General features: G+C 44.2%; 2 protein-coding genes across 5 annotated transcripts in view; one reads left to right on the forward strand and one right to left on the reverse strand.

Annotated features, from left to right (window-relative positions):
• The first annotated feature begins 1410 nt into the window (after positions 1-1410).
• On the forward strand, positions 1411-4931 carry LOC113978615. The gene is made up of 2 exons (XM_027705695.1): positions 1411-1761; positions 3447-4931. Exons 1-2 carry the CDS (start codon positions 1546-1548, stop codon positions 3957-3959), a joined length of 729 nt encoding a protein of 242 aa, XP_027561496.1. The 5' UTR covers positions 1411-1545; the 3' UTR covers positions 3960-4931.
• Positions 4932-13382: 8451 nt separating this feature from the next.
• GRK5 (G protein-coupled receptor kinase 5) overlaps positions 13383-20578 on the reverse strand; it is a 149862-nt gene continuing 142666 nt past the window's right edge. For 3 of the 4 annotated variants that reach the window (XM_027705655.1, XM_027705656.1, XM_027705657.1), the window contains 4 exons: positions 18955-19092; positions 16518-16655; positions 15574-15705; positions 13383-14723 (listed from right to left, as the gene is read on the reverse strand). In XM_027705655.1, coding sequence (XP_027561456.1) covers positions 14625-14723; positions 15574-15705; positions 16518-16655; positions 18955-19092 — 507 coding nt within the window. In that variant the 3' untranslated portion in view covers positions 13383-14624. Of the gene's footprint in view, positions 14724-14884; positions 14976-15573; positions 15706-16517; positions 16656-18954; positions 19093-20578 lie in introns of all 4 variants that reach the window. The other variant, XR_003537618.1, reaches the window with a different exon arrangement.

Below are 20578 nucleotides of genomic sequence, written 5' to 3' on the forward strand. Positions count from 1 at the left end.
CTGGGTGTAAGTATTTACGTGGGCTCTTTGCTCACACCTGACCTGGGTGTAAGTGTTTACGTGGGCTCTCTGCTCACATCTGACCTGGGTGCAGGTGTTTACGTGGGCTCTCTGCTCGTGCCTGACCTGCTGTGGTCCAGCAGCCGGGTGGGTGTTTGTTGCTCCTGTGACCTCTGCCCCGATCCTGCCAAGCTGCCATCTGCCAGAGTCTAAAGCACTAACCTGAATCCAGCTGATGGTCTCATGGATAAGATCCAAAGCTCTTCGGCTCACAGTGCTCTGAATATGTCCATGCAAGTGTTTCTGGATACCCTGGATCCATAAGGATCTCTAGCTTGTCCAGGACATCCACAAATATTTGCATGTATTCACAGTGGGCAAACATTTACGAATACCTTGAATAAGCCAGAAGCCCTGGAGGTTGAGGGGATTGCAAATCCTCTCTGTATTCTTTCCACAAGCATCAGTGAGAACAGTAATTACTTCACAGCATGTGATGGAGAAGAAGCAGCTCATTGCTCTGTGCCAAAGCTCTGCATGCAAACTGGCCACAGTGAGGCAGTGACTGGAGGTGCTGCCCTGCAAATGGCAGGACATGTCCACAGTCACTGGGGACAATAAAGAGCCCCGTGCTGCCAAAGTTCACAGGTGCCAACTGTTGCAACTACATACATTTATCTGTTTCTAGCACATGGTACCACTAATGCATCTCCAAATCAAAACAGCGGAGCTGCTTCCCTGCCTGCCCCTCATCTGGGATCACTGTGAGCTGTTCAGGGCAGCTGTTGCTTCTTGCTGTGAACATTTTCACAGCTTTGGCTGAAAGGAATTTTGCTGTCACCACGGTCTCTTGCCACATCTGCCCCGGTGCTGGGCTGTTTGAAGGCAGTGCATCCCTCTCCCGACACAGCTCCACACACAGCAAGGCAGTTCGGATCTCCCCCGATCTCCAGGGCTGCACCTCACCTCCAACCACACTGAGGAAGGAATATTTTATTGCAGCTTTCTACACTGTCAAGGCAGGAAAGTCCTGCCCTGTTGTCTCACTGTGTTGACTTTTGCCTTGCTGAGCTAAAGCCCTCGATGTTTTGGTGTCAGGGATGCCCAGGCAGAAGGGCAGTGATCTGCCCGCCCCAAATAGGCTCAGTGACGACTCCTGCATGCAGGTTGTTGATCTTCTCTAATTGCTGCCGCGTCAGCAGCCACATCAGGCTGTCTGGGATGACGGTAGGAGAGCGTGTAATCCCCGCAAATTCCCCCCTCACCTGAACCCTTTGCGTCCGCGGTGAGGATTTACCGAGGAGCTCCCAGGGGGATAAAAGCAGCGTTGATGGTTGGAGGGTTTCAGACCTCAGCGAAGGGATCACTTGCCTGTGATCTGATTAACCCGGTTTAGCAGGAGCTGCACTGCCCAGAGCTGTCTGAGTGCCAGCTGTGCCCGCTGCCACTCAGCACCGCAGCCTGTCAGGGGACTCACCAGTGCGAGACGACAAAAACCAGGAGAGAGAATTTTTCTGCTCCCAAACTCCTCTGAGCCGTGCTGGAATGGAGGGACCTGCCTCGGTGCTGTGCCTGAGAACCTGCTACATAAAACCCTGCAAACCACCCCGTGCCACTGAGAATCCACCCGAGCTGGGACAGTCCCACCTCTCCAGGAGCTGCAGTTGCTCTCACAGGATGGTGCAAAAAAGGCACTCAAACACTGTTAGCAAGTGTGCCTTGCCCATCATCCCTGAATATCCAGGCTTCCAGGATATTAAGGTTTGTATGCAAAAACTCTCTTTACAATATGTGATAACTGCTACCTATTCTTCTGTTAGAGGAATAATTCCCCAATGTCCTGGAAAGCTGATATTTGATGCGATAAGGTTTGCACTGTGGTTTGGTATAGAAAAACCTGACTTGAATGAGTTTTATTCTGCTACATTTTAAAGTTGATTATTATTTTAGGTTGATTTTATTTTTTAAGCGATTTTAAGAAGTTTTAGTTAGGAAGACTACTTTTTAGTCAGCTTTTAGTGTTCTCCAATTACCTAACTTCTTCCAAAAGTACAACCACTCCAGGCAGGGGCATTTGATTTGCTGGGTCCCTTCCAGAATGAAGTGTGATGGAAGAGTGAGAGATCAAAAACTTGATTGCTTTTCAGTTTACATGGCATGTCCAACCCACTATTTCTCATTTGAGCTCAATGTTTTTCATTCATTACCAGTAGGCAACATGTCAAAGGCTGATGATGGAGTGCCCTGCTGAGACATTGCTGGGCTCTGAATCCAGATTTGTGGCTGGACCCTTAGAGAGTATCCAGCCTTAATTAGAGATTGTCAAAAACTGCATGAGTGATGGCTTTTTTTTATATACCAGAGGCATTGTCAGGCATAATAAATGGTTGCAAAATGTTCCACGATCCCGCTGTGGCTGTCATCCACATACAGTATAGTCTTTCTTTCTATTGATTAGAAACAGTAATATAATATAAACCAGTTCTTCCTTCAAGACAAACTGCTAAGGTTTTCAGAGAAAAAGCCATGCTCTGCTCTGACTTGCTGTACAGAAACCAGCTGTTCCTCCTGGTAGCTTGAGACAGGCCAGGGTGTCTTGGAATACCTGGGAGAAAGGTGGGAATGGCAGAGCAGTGACTTGGAAAACCCAGGGGACATTAAACTGTCGGACATGGAAAGTCAACCTTTTACATGGCTAATTTCCAGCAGTCTATAAAAGGACTCACAGCATGGATGTTCCCCTGAAATCAACCTAAAGACATCCAGTGGGGGCTGGATCAGGTCTTTCTTTGGCTGTTCAAATAACTCAGGTGTGAATTTGGCCTGCAACAGGAAAGGAGGAGAAAAATTTATGCCCATCCATGCTATGATGTGGTGCCACAATAATAAAGTTGGTAGTTTTAAGATGTAGAAATAAATTGTATGTGAAAATTGCAATTCTTGTAAAAATACACTGAAGTTCAGCACAGATTTACCTGGGATTAAGGAAAGGGGGGAAAAAAAATCTCCTAGAAGTGGGATCTGTTTTTACCTTGGGAAAGAGCAGCTACAGGCTAATGGGATTTTAAAAGAATAAATCTAAAGTTCTGTTGATACAGATAGGTAAGAGATTCTTTCAGAAAGTTAGATTTTCACAGAGGCTACAGAAAATTGTGGCAGTACACCAGAGTTGGTAGGAGGTACAAATGTTCAGCATTCATTAAGCTCAGCATTAATTAAGCTCAGCCCAATGGACTTCTGTTCCAGAGAGGGATTGGTACCAAAATGCATGGTCTTCAGGGAATTTGGATTAAGAAGCTCAAACGTTCTCTAACAGTTCTTCACTGTACGGAATCATACACCTTAGACCCTTTTTCTGCTCAAGCCAACATATTTTAATTCAGATTTCTTTCTCTCTTCTGCCCCCAATCCTGCTTTTTTCTCTTCCCCCCCCCCATTTAAAACAGCTATCAAGAAGTTACGTGGGAATTCCAGCCTTCAACCAACTTTTCCAGGATTTGGAAAGAGGAAAGAACTCCTCATCCCAGCTGAACGGTTTTTCAAGGAGACCTTCGTTAGCCCATTGCTTGGGGAGCTCCCCCAGGGGCTCCCTGGAAGGGCCCCTGACAACCAGCCCTGCCTTCCACGACAAACCACTGCAGGAGTATTTCAACGAGAGGCTGCTGGAGCTGGGGAGCTATGGAAGCAAGAGATCCAACAGGAAAACAAAAGCATTTGGTGATCAGAACCAGAGCCCCCAGCGAGGGTCCCGGCGCAGGAGCAGCTGCAGCGCCCTGCTGGTGACAGGGCAGGACAGGGAGGAGCCCTGTGTGCCAGCAAACCAGGGCAGCCAAAAAGGGGTCGAGTGGGACGGTCAGGACAAAATCCAGAACGTCCTGAAGCTCTATAAGAGTGACTGTTTGGACATTTTGACAATGCAGATCACTGCCCCCCTAGAGGCGTTTGTGCAGAAGAAATGACACCGGGGCTGGTTGCAGCTTTCCCAGGAAAAATTGTTCCTGTTCAGCACCACCTCGACTTTAGTTCATTATATGTCAGCCCCCTCTGACACAGAAAGATGCTTGTTTGGGGGAGGAAATAGTCTCTCGTTTTGTGTTCTTGATTTACATCGCATAGATTTGTTTTCAACTATTTTCTGCAGAGAATCAGCATAATTGCCCCATAGGTGTGACTCATAGCAGTGTTCTAAATATGTGCATATATTACTTAAATGCTTACATGGCTTTAAAAAAAGGTGATAAGTGTCAGAGGTGCAGCTTGTTTCCTATTGTGGAGTTTGTGTTAGTTAACCTGAAGAAAGAATGTTGTGTTCTGCCTAGTTGCTTTGCTTGTTTTAAGCCTCTTGGTTTTATCACTGTGGTCTAACTAATTTATGGTCTTATTATGACTTATTTATGACACAGATGCAAATAGTTGATGAGAAATTATTGATTTTCACTCGTTGCCACATGTAATCTCCAGGTGGATCACTGTAAGAGCTTGACACGTGAAGAAGCAAACACAGACAGAAGATTTACTTTTAAATATGATCAGCTGTTATGGTTTCATTTGCAGACTCAAAAACCTTTGAGTTAAAAACCACTACAAGGGCAAAGAGGAAAAAAATGCTAGATTCGAGTTAGAATGATGGAATTAAGCATTAAAGAAGGCTCCTTCTTACTTTCCTACTGTAAATATGAGAACAACACAGCAAATTCCTAATGTAATCTGAGCTTCAAATTGTTTATGGGATTAGTATTTATCGTGGTCATGTAAGTATACAATGTCAGCTGCAGCTGAGTCTTTTCATTGTGGGAAATGTCAATGTTTAATTCCACAGTACACTGACTGAATACCAGACCCAAACTGGGGCAATGATTTTAAGCTTCCAGAAAGATCTACCACTGCCTGTGGTATCATTGGCAATAAATTCATCACAGTGTTGGTTTGAATTGATGTCTTCTCTCTTTGCTTTCAGACTTGTTTTATGGTGATTTAACAATTAAGCCATGCCCCTGGCTAGACCTAATCCCTTCCAGTGCTGGCTCCTCTCCATCACTTTTCCCTCCTTGTTCCTCCTGTGAAACTTGCCCCAAGGTGTGCCTTGTCCCCTCTGCAGGTCATATTTTCCTTCTTCCCAACACCTGTTTGCAGAAATATTTCTTCTACAGTGTCTCCTCGGCTCTTGGGCCACATCTTTCTGTCTTTCAGACTGTGTGGATGCAGAAAGGAGAGGGCAGATTAAGGAACCTCTCACACCCCTCCTGCCAGTTCCCTCAGGAAATAGCCAAGAGTTTCCCCCCCAAAATGGAAGTGAAACATGTAAGAGTCATCCCACATCCCTTCCCCAGTCCTGGGATCGAGATGAGCTAAGGCAACCGAGATGGGATCCTGAGAGCTCCCAGCCCTTTGTGTGTGGGAGAAAGCACTGCACACTTAGGCCAAATGAATTTTTCAGAATTCCCAGTTGCCTTCCTGCTGCAAATGGAGGGAGCAGCCAATTAGGTGAGATTTTTCCCTGCAGGAAAATATTTTTCTTTTTCAGATTTAAATGAAAGTCTGAAACCCACCATGTGTTAGGAGATGCCATTGAGGGGATGCATCTGGTTCTCATTGTGAGTTTGCCAGGGGTTAGTTTCTCCTCTAGGAGTGAATGCATAGTAATAACAGAGGATTATGAGAGGGCATAATAATAACAGTGCATAAGGAGAAGGGAACAATATTAATGGAACACAGGCAACCTTAATTCTTTCATTCCTTAAACATGTGGCTTAGCGCCCCTGAATGTGTGCTTTTGAAGTTTAGTTTTGCAAATAATTTCCAATCTACAAGCTTTTTTGGAAAAAAGGCAAACTGCCTGCCTTCCTGCTCCTGATATTTTAATGGTTATCACACTGCAGTGACCCCAGATTAGCAGGTCTGGAGCATCTTGAGTGTCTCTGCAGACCTCTGCCATATCAACTACCAGAGGTATGTGGAGACTTGCACTCACATTTGCTGACAGCAAAGGAGAAAACTTCTCTTGAACTAAGAAAAAAATTAGCAGTGATAGACCATAATTAAAATAAAACCCAGAAAACCAGGTACTTTCTTCACTGAAAGAGTGGTCAGGCACTGGGACAGGCTGCCCAGGGAGGAGGTGGAGTCACCATCCCTGGACGTGGCACTCAGTGCTCTGGTTTAGTTGACAGGGTGGTGTTTGGTCAGAGGCTGGACTGGATGATTTTGGAAGTCTTTTCCAACCTTAATGAGTCTATGATGCTGTGATTTACCCAAGCATCTGTAAATGGGCTATTCAGGCTGCTCAGCCTCTGGGCAGTGACTCTTCTCCACTCAGGACAAGGCAGAGCACCAGCTTTTAACAAACAGGCCCTATTTTAATTTTATTTTTTACTTTTACTGAACACCAAAAGTGAAATAGAATCACAAAATCCAAAAAATTAGGCTTTGACTTGGCAGCAACTTGTACTGTTTACTCACTCAAAAGAACCCCATAGACCTCAAATTGCACAGTCAGGCCCATTTATGGTATTTTTCATCTGTAAAGCACCCAAGGGAATTAAAAAAAGTTGACATGCTTTTTAAATTGGATTTCCTTCAAAACTGTGTCACGACTTCCCTCTGAGAAGTTGCCCATCTCATGTCAGAGGTAGTGGAAAAGTCTAAGGAAGATTTCATCTCCCAGGAGGGAACATATCTAGATGCTGCTGCACAGAAAAGACATGAAGTTACAGAGAGAAAAAAAACCCCGCCAAGAACTGTTAAGAGAAGGAATAAAATTTCATCCCATCTCCTCTCAGGTTGTTAAAATCTTGTGAAAAATGGCCTGGGTTTGTTTGGAAAGTGAGAATATGCACGACCTGAATTTATACAGCCTATTACCTTGGGTTTCACTGGCTTTAGCTGTTGGATGCAGCTGCTTCTTTCACGCAGATAATCTGTTTTCACAATGTTCTTTCAAGAAACTCGATGCAGACACTGTTTGCCATTAGCAGCCTCATAAAAATATTCTTTATGCCCCTCCGAAAAATTCTTCTTTCTCCTCTCAACAAAAAAAGCAGTGCATCATTTTCCTCCTGGAGATTTTGCAGCCACTCTTTATCTCTGTTTCAGATCTTTCTGTGGGGAATACTGAACAGCACACTTGGCTGGAGGTTGTTTTCCTTCTGTGAGCATATTCTCTCTGCCAGACTGGAGCAAAGTCCTCTGTAGGGCCTCATAAATCAGCGCTCACCTTACTTTAAAACATATTTCATGTCTTCTCAAGCCTGTGTCCCTACTGGTGAGTTTGTCATCCTCTCCTTGGACTTACCTTTAAGGTTGTAAAGAGTTGTGTTGGCTGACAGTGCAGAGAGAGGCTGGGGAGGTGAGGATGGAAAGCAGAGGAAGGAGTTGCCAGGGGAAACATAACCTGCTTTCAAATGGGAATCTGAACCTTCACAGAGTGAGATATAACCTCAGTTTGGCTTTTGGTTCCCTCAGTTTGGCTTTTGGTTCCCTCAGTCTTCCTGAAGATGTGATGGGGCAGAAAATACAAAACATGTGAAGCAACAAAAGCATCCAGCAAGGTATGGACTGCATCCCACTCTCCCAGTAATCATCTCAGGATCCCAAGGACTTCAGGAGTCTCCCGTTTGATTACGTGCCTCATTAAAGCAAAACATATAATTTTCATGTATTTAAATTAAGGAATTTATTAAAAAAAAACCCAAACGAAAAGAAAAAAAAAAACAAAGCCAAAAAACCCAATCAAAACAGTGGTTTGATCTAGATACAGCAGCACTGTGACATTACTAGGACATTATGTACGAAGAATCCAAGCAGCCATAGAACACAGAAGCCTTTATCTTCAGTAACAATCTCAAAATGAAACTAGCTTCATCAAACAATGTTAAAGATCTCCCTGGAAAGAGAAACAAAACCAAACAGACCCTCCCCACCCCAACCCTTTGGATATTAGAATGATTTTTTTTGTACAATACCGACAGCCACTAGCTCTTCTAATTGCTTTAATTTATTACAAAAATGATCTGTTGACTCAGTTATGAAAGACAACTTTTACCATTGCTTTAGAAGTGTCTGCTCCTCTTATAGACTACAGTATTAGAAGTGCTTAAAAACATTTAATCCTGGATATGCTCTTGAAATTGAATCAGGATATTCTGTGTGTGTTTATATACCAAATATGATTTTTAATTTTTAAAGCAGGTGAAAAGACTAACCCTAATATGAAACTGCAATTTTACAATTTAATTATTAGTCGGATATGGGCAACCACATGATAGTTCATGAAATCTTTAGGTCTATCTACATTGCTCAGAAACACAAAATAAAGTTTTTACAACTTTCACCTTCAAAAGGCTCTAAAATGTTCAGTCTTTTTAGAAGAGTGTCCAGTGTTAAAAAGAAATGCAGTTAAGGGAGACCGCATCCAACACACATGAAACAACTCGTTTGAGCTTTGCTAATCAACGTGTCTGACAGCTGTGGGTGGGGTGATGAGACAGGAGAACACTTGCCATCCAACCAACCACCTGAGGTGTTCCTTCTCTGGCAGTGAATCTTCTCCAGAAAACCTGGAGCTCCCCTTTGGAGCCCACCAATCCCAGGTATGTTGTTGCCCCTTTTGTTCCCATGGCTGGGCAGAGCTGACCCAGTGTTGGTCAGATCCCAAGATGCATCTTTGGGATCTCAGCTGGTAATGCAGGGAATCCTTTGCAGGCTCAGCCAAAAAAGTTGAACCAACAAATGTTATTTTGTTCCCTTCCTCGTAACCATTTACCTCCTATCAGAAAAAAGAGGAAGTGTTCATGGGAATGCCATAATTACTGGCCAGCTTTTAAGTAAGAAAGTAATACTTTAACATTTGCACTGTCACCTCATTGTCTCTTAGAGATGTCTCACAGAAGTGCAGTGCTTTCTCTTTCAGTGTCTCTAAGGAACTAAGACAAACCAATAATAAAAGACCCCTAATTTAGAAGAGTCGTCTCCTCAGCCATGTAAATAAGAGCAGCTACTCTAAGCCTATTTCACTTAAATAATAATACAAAGAGTTGATATTGATCTGGTTTATGCACAGACTCCAAAGTGCTTTCAATAGACAGACAGAGAACATCCCTCCGTGTTTAAGAGTGGGAAAACAAAACTGCACAGAGGTTTGCCCAGGGCAGTGAAGAAAAACACGGGCAGAATAGGAACCCAAACCATCACCCCTGGCTCTGGTACATAAACCAAGGAGAAGATGTATGTGCCAGCAGCAATATTCATTATAGTGAATAGGCAGCAATCTGTTTAAAATTGTTTCTTTCATAAAGGCCATTTGTCAGTACCCCAGCTAAGCTGATCCAACAGCAGCAGCTTGTATTTGTGTTATCACAGAGATGTTTGGGGGAGGTGAGTGTATAATACTGTAGTATGTTGTTGGCTTTCACCTTCTCTGATGAAATTTTTTATTTTCCTTAAAGGAAATAACTTTAAAATTCTCTGAAGCAATTTATTTATCTTTTTTTTGTGTTTTTTTTTTTTTCAGTTAAGGACAGACAATTATTACCAGCCAGCACTGTAATATTATTTAGTGTAAAAGACACCGTGTCCTGCCCAGCACACAACAGAGAAGAATTGTTTTAAACTTATGCAGACTTTCTCTCAGCTTTAGCATGAGGGTGTTAGTCATTATTTTTACTCTAAATAATTAGTAGCATTTTCAGTGTCAGGGCATATTTGTGAAAGGCATGAGATAGAAAACTCTGGAATCTCCTGTTTTTCATGGAGCCGTTGAACAGATTCTCCCAAACTTCACTGCCAAATGTACCTCCCCACAGCCTGACCCAGACCAGGACCATCCTTGGGCAGGAAAACCCTTAAGTCTGGACTTCTAAAGCTGCTGCAGGCCACTTTGTGCTTCATGCCACACACATGAAGGAAGATGGACTACATGCCAAGGGACAGACCAACCCAGAGATGTTCCTTGAAAGAAAAATCCAGTCTTTCCAAAGATTGTAAGGGAAATGCCTAGAAATGCCTGATGGATGATCTCCTCTACGCTGAGCAACTGAGCAAAAAGAATGATCACAACTAATCGTGGAGAGAGGTTAAAACACACATATCTTGTCCACAGCGAAGCCAGTTCCTGCAGCCCCCTGTTCCGTGGGGATTGGTGAGAAGAAGCAGCTGTGCTGTAAGGAGGGGCATTTATTGCTCTTCCAGAAAAACCTGTGCAGGGAATTCCTGACTGAGGCTGGGACACGTGGGAACTGAGACCTGTGTGATGCAGGCTGAGGAGGTTCTCACCTGCCTCATCAAACTGTTCCCTCTGACCCTCAGAGAGATCTTGTCTTTGAGCCCCAGGCCAGGCTTTCTGTGTAACATGGCCTGGTGTGTGCAGTTCCCAGGTGACTGAGGAAACTGTGACCAGCATGTGATGGAGCAAGGAAGAACGTGCAGCAAGAACTTGAAATGTGAGGCTTTGACAGCTGGAGCAAAGAATTCAAGCTGGATCCTGAGGTCTGGGGGAACGACCTTAAGAATCAGTGTCTTCAAATCAGATGCTTTACTGGGTCGGCCAAGTTTGATTCCCACTGCTGATGGCACTCTCAGCCATAGTTTCTGGGATGGCTGCAAATTGAGATGGTATTAAACTGTTTTTACAGAGAGCTGTTCTGTCTCTGAACTGCCAGTTACCAGGAGTCTCTAATCAGTAGGGCCAGATGGACACTGTGATATTGAATTCTGCAGTTTCCTAACACTCAGCTTGATCTCCAGCACCTGCTTGGCTTGATTATCTTCACACCTTTCTGAACTTCACAAGCAGGTTTTTGTTCAGAAACAACATCTGAGTCATGGCCGTGCTTGTGAAAAATCTCTTTTTAGATAATCCAGGTCAAGGGTGCACACTCAAGAGCTTGTTATTTTTTCCTTCATTATCCCTTGGTTTAAAAAAAGCCTCCCATCCAACAGAGAGTGGGAAAAAAATGCTACAGGACTCAAGTGAACCTTGAGACGCTGTAGAAAATGGATAGGAAACACCTGACTTACAAAAGCCTGTAAACTAATTAGTGTTCATCTGACTGCTCAGTAAAGATTTAAAAATAAAAAAACACATTTGCACAATTCAGGATCAGATTGCACAATTTCTGATTCTTAAAAAGAGCTAAGTTAGTTTATCTGTCTGTTTAAAACAAGCAACCAGATCCGAAAATATGCTTTTTTTTTGGAAAGAATTTGGATTGTAATTGAAAAGGAGACAGAGAAAATTGATCAACCCAAATTGCACCTCAGTGGAAGTGAGAGGACTGTGGTTCTACTCCAGTCTTGAGTGCAAGGTGAGCTGAATAATTAAAAAAAAAAAAAAGGCAATAAAGAAGAAATCCTGCAGGTTTTGTTGTAGGAAGATCCCTAGGACTGTTCATCAGCACTAGAGATGCACAATATTAAGTCTTTCATTGCTGGGCACTGAAAAAGCCCAACAGTTCTGCTGCCCCAGCATCGTAATACTGTTTATAGTTTGTCATTCAGGATGGACACATTTAAGGGATGCAGCACAAAATCTCCCTCAATTGTCTTGTTTTGTGTCTCTGCCCTTCCTCACTCACTGCAATCCAAAGGGAGTCCATCCTAGGCCTTTGGGTGCACACCTTGAGGATTCAGGATATCTGACTCTACCATAGTGTCCTCCAAGCATCAGGAGTCAATGAATGCAGCTCTCACCCTTCCAGGACTTTGCACTGTCCCTGTGTCTCCACTGGTGGAGTCCCAGAGGTGCTGAGTGAGGAACTGTCCCAGCTGAAAGGAGAGCAGGACGAGGCACAAACACTGTCCTTCACTGTTGTCACTCAGAAGTCATCCACCACTAGTTAAGGCTGGGGGCAGCTAAGATGTATAAGGCCAGCTCCAACCTATCTTTGCAATTTGTTCACCAGCTTTCAGTAAGGGGTTTGTTGTTATTAGATGGTAAAGAGAGAAAATTTTAGTCTTCATGGTGACATGTAGGAGATGAAGCCCTTGGGCCAACAGTTACAGTTTTATCAGACCTATCCAATGAAATATTAATGAGCTAAGCCTGCCCACAACCCTGTTTTTCCCTGCCCCATGGTGGGAGGCATTATCAGTCACATTTTTCTGATGGGGAATACGCTTGTCTGTGCTGCTGAGTAACACAGTGGCAGCTGTGGAAGACAGAGCTCAGTTTTTCACTTTTTCCCTCACATCAGTGTGGAGGACGAAGCCAACTGAGGGTGCACAAACACATTGTACACCATTCTGTTAGAAGGTGATGCCTTAGAGTGATAGAAACAGACTGGAGCTGCACAATATTTGCAGCTCCCTAAGAAGATCTAGGATACCTTGTCTTCTCTCAGTCACACTGATCCACGTCAGTTGTCTGGCTAAGATTTGCTTCTCCACTTCTCACCTGCATTTCTGGGAATCACGTGAAATGCCACTGAAGAAGGCCTGTGAAAACCTCCCAAAGCAAGGATGTCTTCATCCAGAGTGTGATCAGGTGTCTGATCAGACTCCAGGTAGCTTTAAGTCAGGCCATGAGAACAGACCTGGAAGTATCAGCCCAATCTGTGCATAAGAGGCTTTCACCTCTACAATATTTAATTCCCCTCCTATCAGGAAGCTGAAACCACTGCAGATTTGATTTATAGCTGTTTCAGAAAGATAAAATTGCTTATAACTCTCATCCATTACTACCTGCCTAAAATCTTGCATCTTCTGTAAAGATCTGCAATGCCATCATCTGCCATGGGAGAGGGGCTCAAACCTCATCTCCCTTTCTCTACTTTTCTCTGCCAGCTGCTTTGTGCAAGTCCTGTCCCTGTCTTTTCTCTCTCCCTCATGACCTCAAGCTGCTTTACTATGTATTCCAGTGTCTTTCTCACTCAGAGAATTGCCACTACTAACCTGTATCTTCTTCCCCCTCAGCATTGGACACGCAAAACATACACCTGACAGTCTAATGAATTTTGACTACTAAAAGTTCCACTGGAACTTCCTTGTACCCTGGGATAGCTGCACTACAAGCTAACAGGGTTTTAGACACACCAGGCCGGCTTCAGATGTTCCTGATGACCCAAAGGTGTAAAATCATCAGTACAGTGCAGCCAACACTGCAAAGAGCACGGGGAACCAACCTGTTTTACAGAACACACTGGGCTCCAGAGATCCTGCCTGCAGCTGGGGGGACAGAGGTCTTCCAATTCCTGCTGAAGGGAAGTAACTATATTTTTGATGTGGTGTTCTTACCAATAAAATAGGGGCATACTTGAGAAGAGCATGATTCTGATGCCTGAGGTTCTGCTGCTGATCCTGACCGGTCCTGTTTATACCAGTGGGGACAATGTTTTTGTCAATGGTTAAAGGATCCTGGACAAAGGATGATGGAACCAAAGGTGGGAGGGACTATTTCATAACTGATATTTTATTCAGCTGAGGGTCTAATTGAGGGGAGGAGTCATGGGGTGCTTGCATGACACATGGAAGGACTCTAAGTGCAGACACAGCCTTTAGGTTCTGCTGCTGCCACTCTGAACCTCCACAGCTCAGCTCTAAAAGCCATCACAAATCCCAGGGTCAGCACAAACCAGACTGTTGGACTTCCCTTTTGCTACCTGTTTGATATGAGCAACTGTGGAAAGGCCTTGGAATTTGACTGCAGCACGGAAAATACTCGGAGTTTTGCTCTCATTTCAGCAGGTGCAGGTTTGAAGTCCTTGAAAAATAAATGGACGTTTGCTTTCCTGGTCACCTCTCGCTCAGCTTTGTTCTATGTGTCATTAGGAACAGCACAAAAACTAGTGAAGGAGAAGAGCTTAAAATAGGGCTCCTTTTCTAACTAAAAAGTACTTGATGGAATAACAACAGAAGGAAGTGCAAATCTCAGCTGGGCTGGTCCCACGACATCACAAACCTTCAGCACAGCAAGCAGCGTTCTTGAATGCACCAAAATCTTGCCTGTTAGCATTTAATGCGAGACATTACAAACTAATGAAGAGGAGAAATGTATGCAGTGTTGCTGTAAACCAAATATACAGATGTAAAATAATTAAGAATAAACTGTTCCATAAAAATGCATGTCGTTAAACCCCAGTCTGATAAAGTGATCTATGAAGAATTTTCTAGAATTGCTAAAAAGAATGATTTCTCATTTGAGGCTCTGGAAGTCTTGAGTCACATTTTGTTTCTTTTAAAAAAATGTCTTAAAACACATGGCTTTACAGCTGCTGCTTGGAAAATATACACCTCCAAAGTCTGACTTTCATTTAAATACAAATGTACAAAATGTAAACTGAGACAATAGAGAAATTTACAAAACTTTTCTTTAAAAATAATAAAGACAAAATTCAGTTCTAGTATGATGCTATTTAAATACGTGCAAGTAGTCATGTTCATTGAATTTCTATTGCAATGTTCTAAATAGACAAATTTGATTCACGCAGTCTTGAGTGCCACCTCCAAAAACAGACCTGAGTGGAAAATTCTTCTTAAAATGCGAGGCTCCACTGGAAGGAATGGATAGAAAATCTCCATTTTGGGAGATCCCTTTTTATTTTCACTCAATGGTGGAGGCTCTCTCATCCACAGAAGCTCCAGAGATTATAGTGGAAGGATGCAACATGTTGTTTCATAAAGCTGAGCTGGAACTAGCTGCTTCCAGTGGAGTTTGAACTTACATGATTTGAATTTATGTGGTGATTTAAACTGGCCTTTGAATTTGGAGAGCTCTTTGAATTGTTCTGATGCTGTAGAGAGAGGAAGATAACAACAATTAGATTTCCAAAATATGCCATGCTTTTTTTTTTTAGTCCAACATTGCTCATTTTATGGTGATAAGGTACTGACTGGACTGCAAGATTTTTTTGTTTGAAGATCTTTGGATGCAAAATATTCTTTACTTTCTTACCTGTATTCCCTCTAGGTCAGCAGGACCATGGCAGCTCTTGAGGAATGAAGCAAAGAAGACTCACTCGAGCTCCAGGAGTCAAATCAATTCACTGCAAAATGTCAGTATCTGCTAAATCTGGCTAATACAGAGGATACCTGCCAATGCTTAGGCATGGTTTTAACTCTACAGAAACAGATCAGTCTAAGAATGCTATTGAGATTTGCAAGTGGTGCCATGGGGCCTCATGAAACCTGTACATCATGCATGATCTGGTCTGCTCTCTTCTTTACTGTCTTGGCTTCCTGCCATGACTACCTCCCTCAAAATTTGCATTTTCTTTTCTTTCTTTTTTTTTTTTAACACATAAATCAAGGATTTTCACAAGGAAATTCCTAAAACTAGAGAATTGCTTCAAAAGGCATCTCAGCACACCACTGAAAAATAGGCTGGGTAAGAAGTTTTTCAACTGCTGGAAACAAAACTCATGAGCAACACCAGAACTTCTGGCAGTAAAATAAAAAAAAAATAAATCACATGAGGTAAATAGAAAACCTGGGACATGCAGGATTAGCCAGGGAATTACCAGGTAACTGTGACAGCCCTTTCTAAGACACTCTGCCTTCCTCCTAACAAAAATACCAGCAGAACATGGCTGTGACACTGGCCATCTGTGGGAGTTCCCTTGTCTTGGCCATAAAAGATCTCACCTGTCGCTTAAATATTCTCTGTAGCAATCCTTTCTTGGGTGGCTCTGGGGGGTAGCTTTTGTTTAGGTCTGGTGAAATAGTACCATTTGGTCCAAACACATTCAGCTCCTTGAAGCACTCTGTTTCTATCATCTAGTGGGACACAAGGAGAAAAAACAGAAAAAAAAAAAGAAATTATACAACGGCATTAACCCAATTCCAGTAGCTCTGGGTTGTTCAAAGTCAGCAATATGTTGGGAGAGTTAACAGTTGGTTCCTGCTGGTGCTTATGGAAGGCAAACAGGATGTGTGAAAAGGAGAGGCTGAGTCTGCTCTGCACCTTTGCACATCACTCTTGTCAAAAACTGCCCCGTGAAACTTCCCGTTCTTTTCTTTAGCACTGTGGAGAATTTGGGGTAAAGACAGGCACACTTACAAAAGCCCAGTTATTAGCACCCCTCTGCCCAAGTGGATCTGCTGTTTGATACAGAGGTGGATTGTGAAATCTACTGCTGGCTGTGTTTTGACAGCAAACAGAAAGGAAGACTCAGATCTGGGAACCCCAGAGCAGTTCAAGGTCCAGAGTCAACGCTGGGACCCACTGCAGGTACCAGACAATGGGTGACATCAGGATCACCAGTGGAGGAGCCTTCTACTAAGACTTCCAGCTATCCCAGAAAAGCTCCCGAGAGCCGTTGTCGGAACACCTCTGCAGAAATCCAGGAGAAGGAAGTACAGTAGGATCCTGGCCAATTTACACAAATATACAGAGCCAACAGATACATCACCTGGACCTGACATCTGTGGTACATTACAGAACTTGAAAGGGGCCATTTGTAACTCATGAAGGCATTAGAGTCTGGCAGGTTCTCCAGTAGCTATATATTACTGGAAACATATTGCTCCTCTTAAACCATCTGCATTTGGGCTTTCATTGGAGTAATTTTACTATGATACATCCTTACCTCATTTTGCCATGGGATAGACACTGATCCTGTGGAAAACTTGGAATAGAAATCATCGTCTGTTTGGTCCAGGTTAACTCCTTTCACTGTGGAGAATTGCTCTATGTCTAACACATCCTTGCAGTACACTGCTCTGGGCTGTCAGCAGCAAAGAAAAGAGACACAGCAAGAGAAAAAAATATTTCTGAGTCGGATCATGTGCTTTCATTCACAGATTCAGTCAAGTGAGAATGTCTAACAACAAGTGTGTGTCTGCATCCTCTTTCTCTAGACTTGCTCTGCCTGCCTGTTCATCATCAAAGGCTGACTTCACTTTAGGCACGTTAAGCTTCCTATTTCCAAGTCCTTAAAGCATCAGTCAAAGTAGTTCTTAGTCATCCATGTGCCATCTGGTTAAGAGGTGAGAGGAAAAGAACAGAGAAAGCAAGAAAACAAAAATCAAATCCTTCAACAGTCTTTTTTTTAGAGAGGAAACAACAGAAAACCAGAATGTTTATGAGACAGCTCTGAAAAGAGGCCTCAAATAGAAGTGCCCTCCTGGTCAGATAGCTGTGGGGTTTGCAGCTTAAAAATTTAAAGGAATGTACACTAATTGCTAAAGAAAACAGAGGAGGTTTGGCATTTTTCCATTGTTTTTATTAATAGCTCTGCTGCTGGAAGCTGTCCAGAAGCACCTCTATTAACTCCTTTAACTTGTCTGCATTTGTTCAAAGAAACAGTCAAATGGCTTTGCCTTTTTGAACTACTCAGTTTTCTGGGGTGACAGAGACAGAGCTCTTTGCAGTGACGTGGTTTTTAGCTCATGTTCCAGCAGTCAGCTGCAGGGAGCAGAAATGGTCATCACTGGCTCCCTGTCACCGTCAGTGTGGTCACCTGTGTGCCCAGAGAGTTCCCAGTCACCCTCTGATGTGCAGGAATAATCGAGGGGTGGCTGGTGGGACCAGCCCGACCTGCTGAACTTCAGCACATGTTCAATCCTACTGTCTACAGATGGTACCATGACTGCACAGCCCAGGGCTCCAACAGGGCAGCACTTTATCTGAGCACTGTGGCCAAACAAACAGAGCTGACTCCTGACAGAGGTCCTGTGTGCTGAAGGCTGGATCCTTCTGCGTTCCAGATGGCTGCAATCCACAGCAATTTTGTGGACACAGAGTAATCTAGAAGAGGATGGAGAGACGTGGGTTGGATTCCAACCTCTGCCATTGGCTACATGGCTTTGGGTGATTCAGCTGACTTCAGTAAAGACTGGGAAATCTATGGATGAATTGGCAAACAAATCAAATTAGGGGCAGCTCTTGAGCTCCTGATAAATAGCCATAAAAATTTATGTGCCTTTGCTTTAGCAAATATGTCTCTAAAAGGTGCCTTCTAGGCCTTTTGTGCCTCAGCTAAGCTTTTAACACACTCTGGCAGGTCCCAAATTCGAGCCCAGAATCTTCTAATTTTCTACATCAGAAAGAAATAGTAGCTTGTCTCCTGTTTCTTCCCACTAAAGCAGGTCGTAACACCATGGGCTAATTGGCAGGAATAACTAGGCCACATAGTAAAATGTAAAGCAAAACCAGAGCAGCTAAAGTAAACTCTTGTAAGCATTGAAACCACTTTGGTTTGGTTGAGTTTGCAGCAACGTGAATGAGAGCTGCCAAGATGTTACTTTCCTTAATACATTAAAATGGCAGTGTTTACTTAGAACCATATGGGAACTTTAAGGGTAGAAGGTCTAGCCAGAAAGAGAGCCCTGCGGGAGGAAAATCATCAGATAACTCTGTGCACTGGGGTAGAAATTAATACCACAAAAGAGTGGAAAAAGCTTTGTTGTTGCCAATGCAACAAAGGCTTTGAGTATGTGTGAGTCTGGGGTGTAAACCTCAGTAAGGACTCAACGTTGGGTTTCATGCCCCGTGAACACTAAAAAGTACAAAATGCTCTCTCAGGTCCAAGTCACCTTCTCTGCTGGAGGAGACACCTGACAGATTTCATGATGACCAAGTTAATTCCTTGGCTCCACAGAGCTTTGGACTTTGTAGTTCTGGTTTCACTCAGCATGTATATCTACAAATCTGTGTGCATACATGTGGCTTCCACTGCTGATGGTTCCAAGCAGCACCTGGTCCTGAGCACACTGATCCTCACACCACCACCATGGATAAGGGAATACAAAGGTTTCCAGTGCCTCCAGTGTCACACGGGAATGTTGTGGTAACATGAGTGGGAGTGAATGAAGGCCCAGGTGACCATCCTGTGTGGAGGCTCACCCACCCTGCACACACACACCTACAGAGCTCCCTCTCCTCTTCCTCCCAGCATCCCCACTCCAGCCCTACCATTTCTCACACCTTCCCATGCAGGGAGTGGTAGCAGCCCTAAGAGAGAAATTATTTTAGAAACAAACCTCTAGAAAGAGGCCACTGGGGGTTCTTCCCATCGTACTTACATCAGGGACAAAGGGGGGATCCAGCATTCCTGCTTCTAACCGCTTGAAATTCATGCTCTTGAAGAAGGGGTGCCTCTTCACCTCTGCTGCACCTTCCCCCTGACATCCCAGCCGCTGCTTCACGTCTTTGGTGAGGAGCTGAAACGTGCCAAGAGGAGTGGGGAGGATGTCAGAAAAGCAAGGGCTCCACAGAGATATTTTTACCTCCAGTTGTTTTTGAACGTGCCCAGAGGGAAGCACAGAGGGGAGGTGGAATTGCTGCTGCTTAAAGGCTGAAGTTAAATGGATTAGGACTGCACTGTTCTACATGCTGGCAAAACCATTTGAAAATCACCTGCTGTAAAGTATTTACAGTCAAAATAGAGGCTGTTGCTTCTGCTTACTTTCAGTGAACACTTTCAAGAAAAGATCTGACATTCCTTAATAACTTATATAGATGCACATTCATAAGCCCCATGTGCTTTTTCTCATTTTTTTTTCTTTTGTGTGGATGGACTAATTGATCTGCAAGGAAACAATTCAATAATTCTGGCACAGACTAGTTGGTGGATGAGTAGACAACACGTAGCCAAATCTTCACAAAAATGCCTCTACTTTTAAACCATATGCATAGGATCAAGCAGGCTAAGAGATCACAACTAAACAGTTGAAGAGAGGCAGAGCTTACTGTGCAAGTGACTGGTCCAAAAAGACCATCACTTGGGACAGGGACCAGTCTAAATGTACCACTGACCTGAAAGGCAATCTGCTGAAAAGTGAAGGTTCACAGTTTTGCTTCCCTGTTTTCCCTTCCATTCATCTCCAAGGAAGCCTGCATTATGCCCAGATAAAGATGGGAAAATACAGCTCCAAAATCACCATTATCTGCCCAGAGATTTCAGCTGCCTACTCAAGAGATGTGCAACTCGTGCCTCAGCTCAGCAGCAAACTAAACATGCAAAAAGGCAAGGCTGGCTTTGCTGGGTGCTCTACATTTTCCACACCGGTGGAAAATGCTCCAGGGAGACACTAAAGCCCCTTCCAGTACCTAAAGGCACTGCAAGAGAACACGTTGCCCAGAGAAGCCGTGGCTGCCCCATCCCTGGAAGTGTCCAAGGCCAGGCTGGACGGGGCTCGGAGCAATCTGGGCTGGTGGAAGGTGTCCCTGCCCATGGCAGGGGGTTGCACTGGATGTTCTTTAAGATCCCTTCATCACAAACCTCTCCGTGGCTCTGCCAGTGACCCGGCAGTGACAGGAGGGGTGTCTGTCGTGCGGGTGCCGCCGGGAGGCAGCAGAGGAGCGGCAGCGCGGCCGGGCCGGTCCCGGGAGCATCCCGGGAGCATCTCCGGGGCACGGCTCCCGTCCCACCCCCGGCTTTGCTGCCCCGGAGCCGAGCCGGGAAGCAGCGCTCGCCCCTGCCCGGGTGGGCTGCGCTTAGTGAAGGGCACTGAAAGCCCCAGCGAGAGCCGAGGGCACTGCTCGCCCGCGGGAGGCTCGTCCTGGACCGCCCCAGATGCGGCTGTTTCGCTTTCCAATTCACAGAATCATAGAATCAGCTGGGTTGGAAGGGATCTCTGAGATCATCAAGTCCAACCCTTGATCCAATCCCACCGTGGTTGCTAGACCACGGCACTGATGCCACAT

The sequence above is a fragment of the Neopelma chrysocephalum genome, unplaced genomic scaffold (genome assembly GCF_003984885.1).
Source record: "Neopelma chrysocephalum unplaced genomic scaffold, ASM398488v2 Primary Assembly neopelma1_347, whole genome shotgun sequence".
In the NCBI taxonomy this organism is placed as follows: Eukaryota; Metazoa; Chordata; class Aves; order Passeriformes; family Pipridae; genus Neopelma; species Neopelma chrysocephalum.

Excerpts from the sequence above, each read along its gene's own strand:
- LOC113978615 (XM_027705695.1), top strand. The coding sequence starts at position 1,546 with ATGGAGGGACCTGCCTCGGTGCTGTGCCTGAGAACCTGCTACATAAAA. Across the intron at positions 1,762-3,446 it reads CAGGCTTCCAGGATATTAAG|CTATCAAGAAGTTACGTGGG; the intron begins GTTTGTATGCAA and ends CATTTAAAACAG.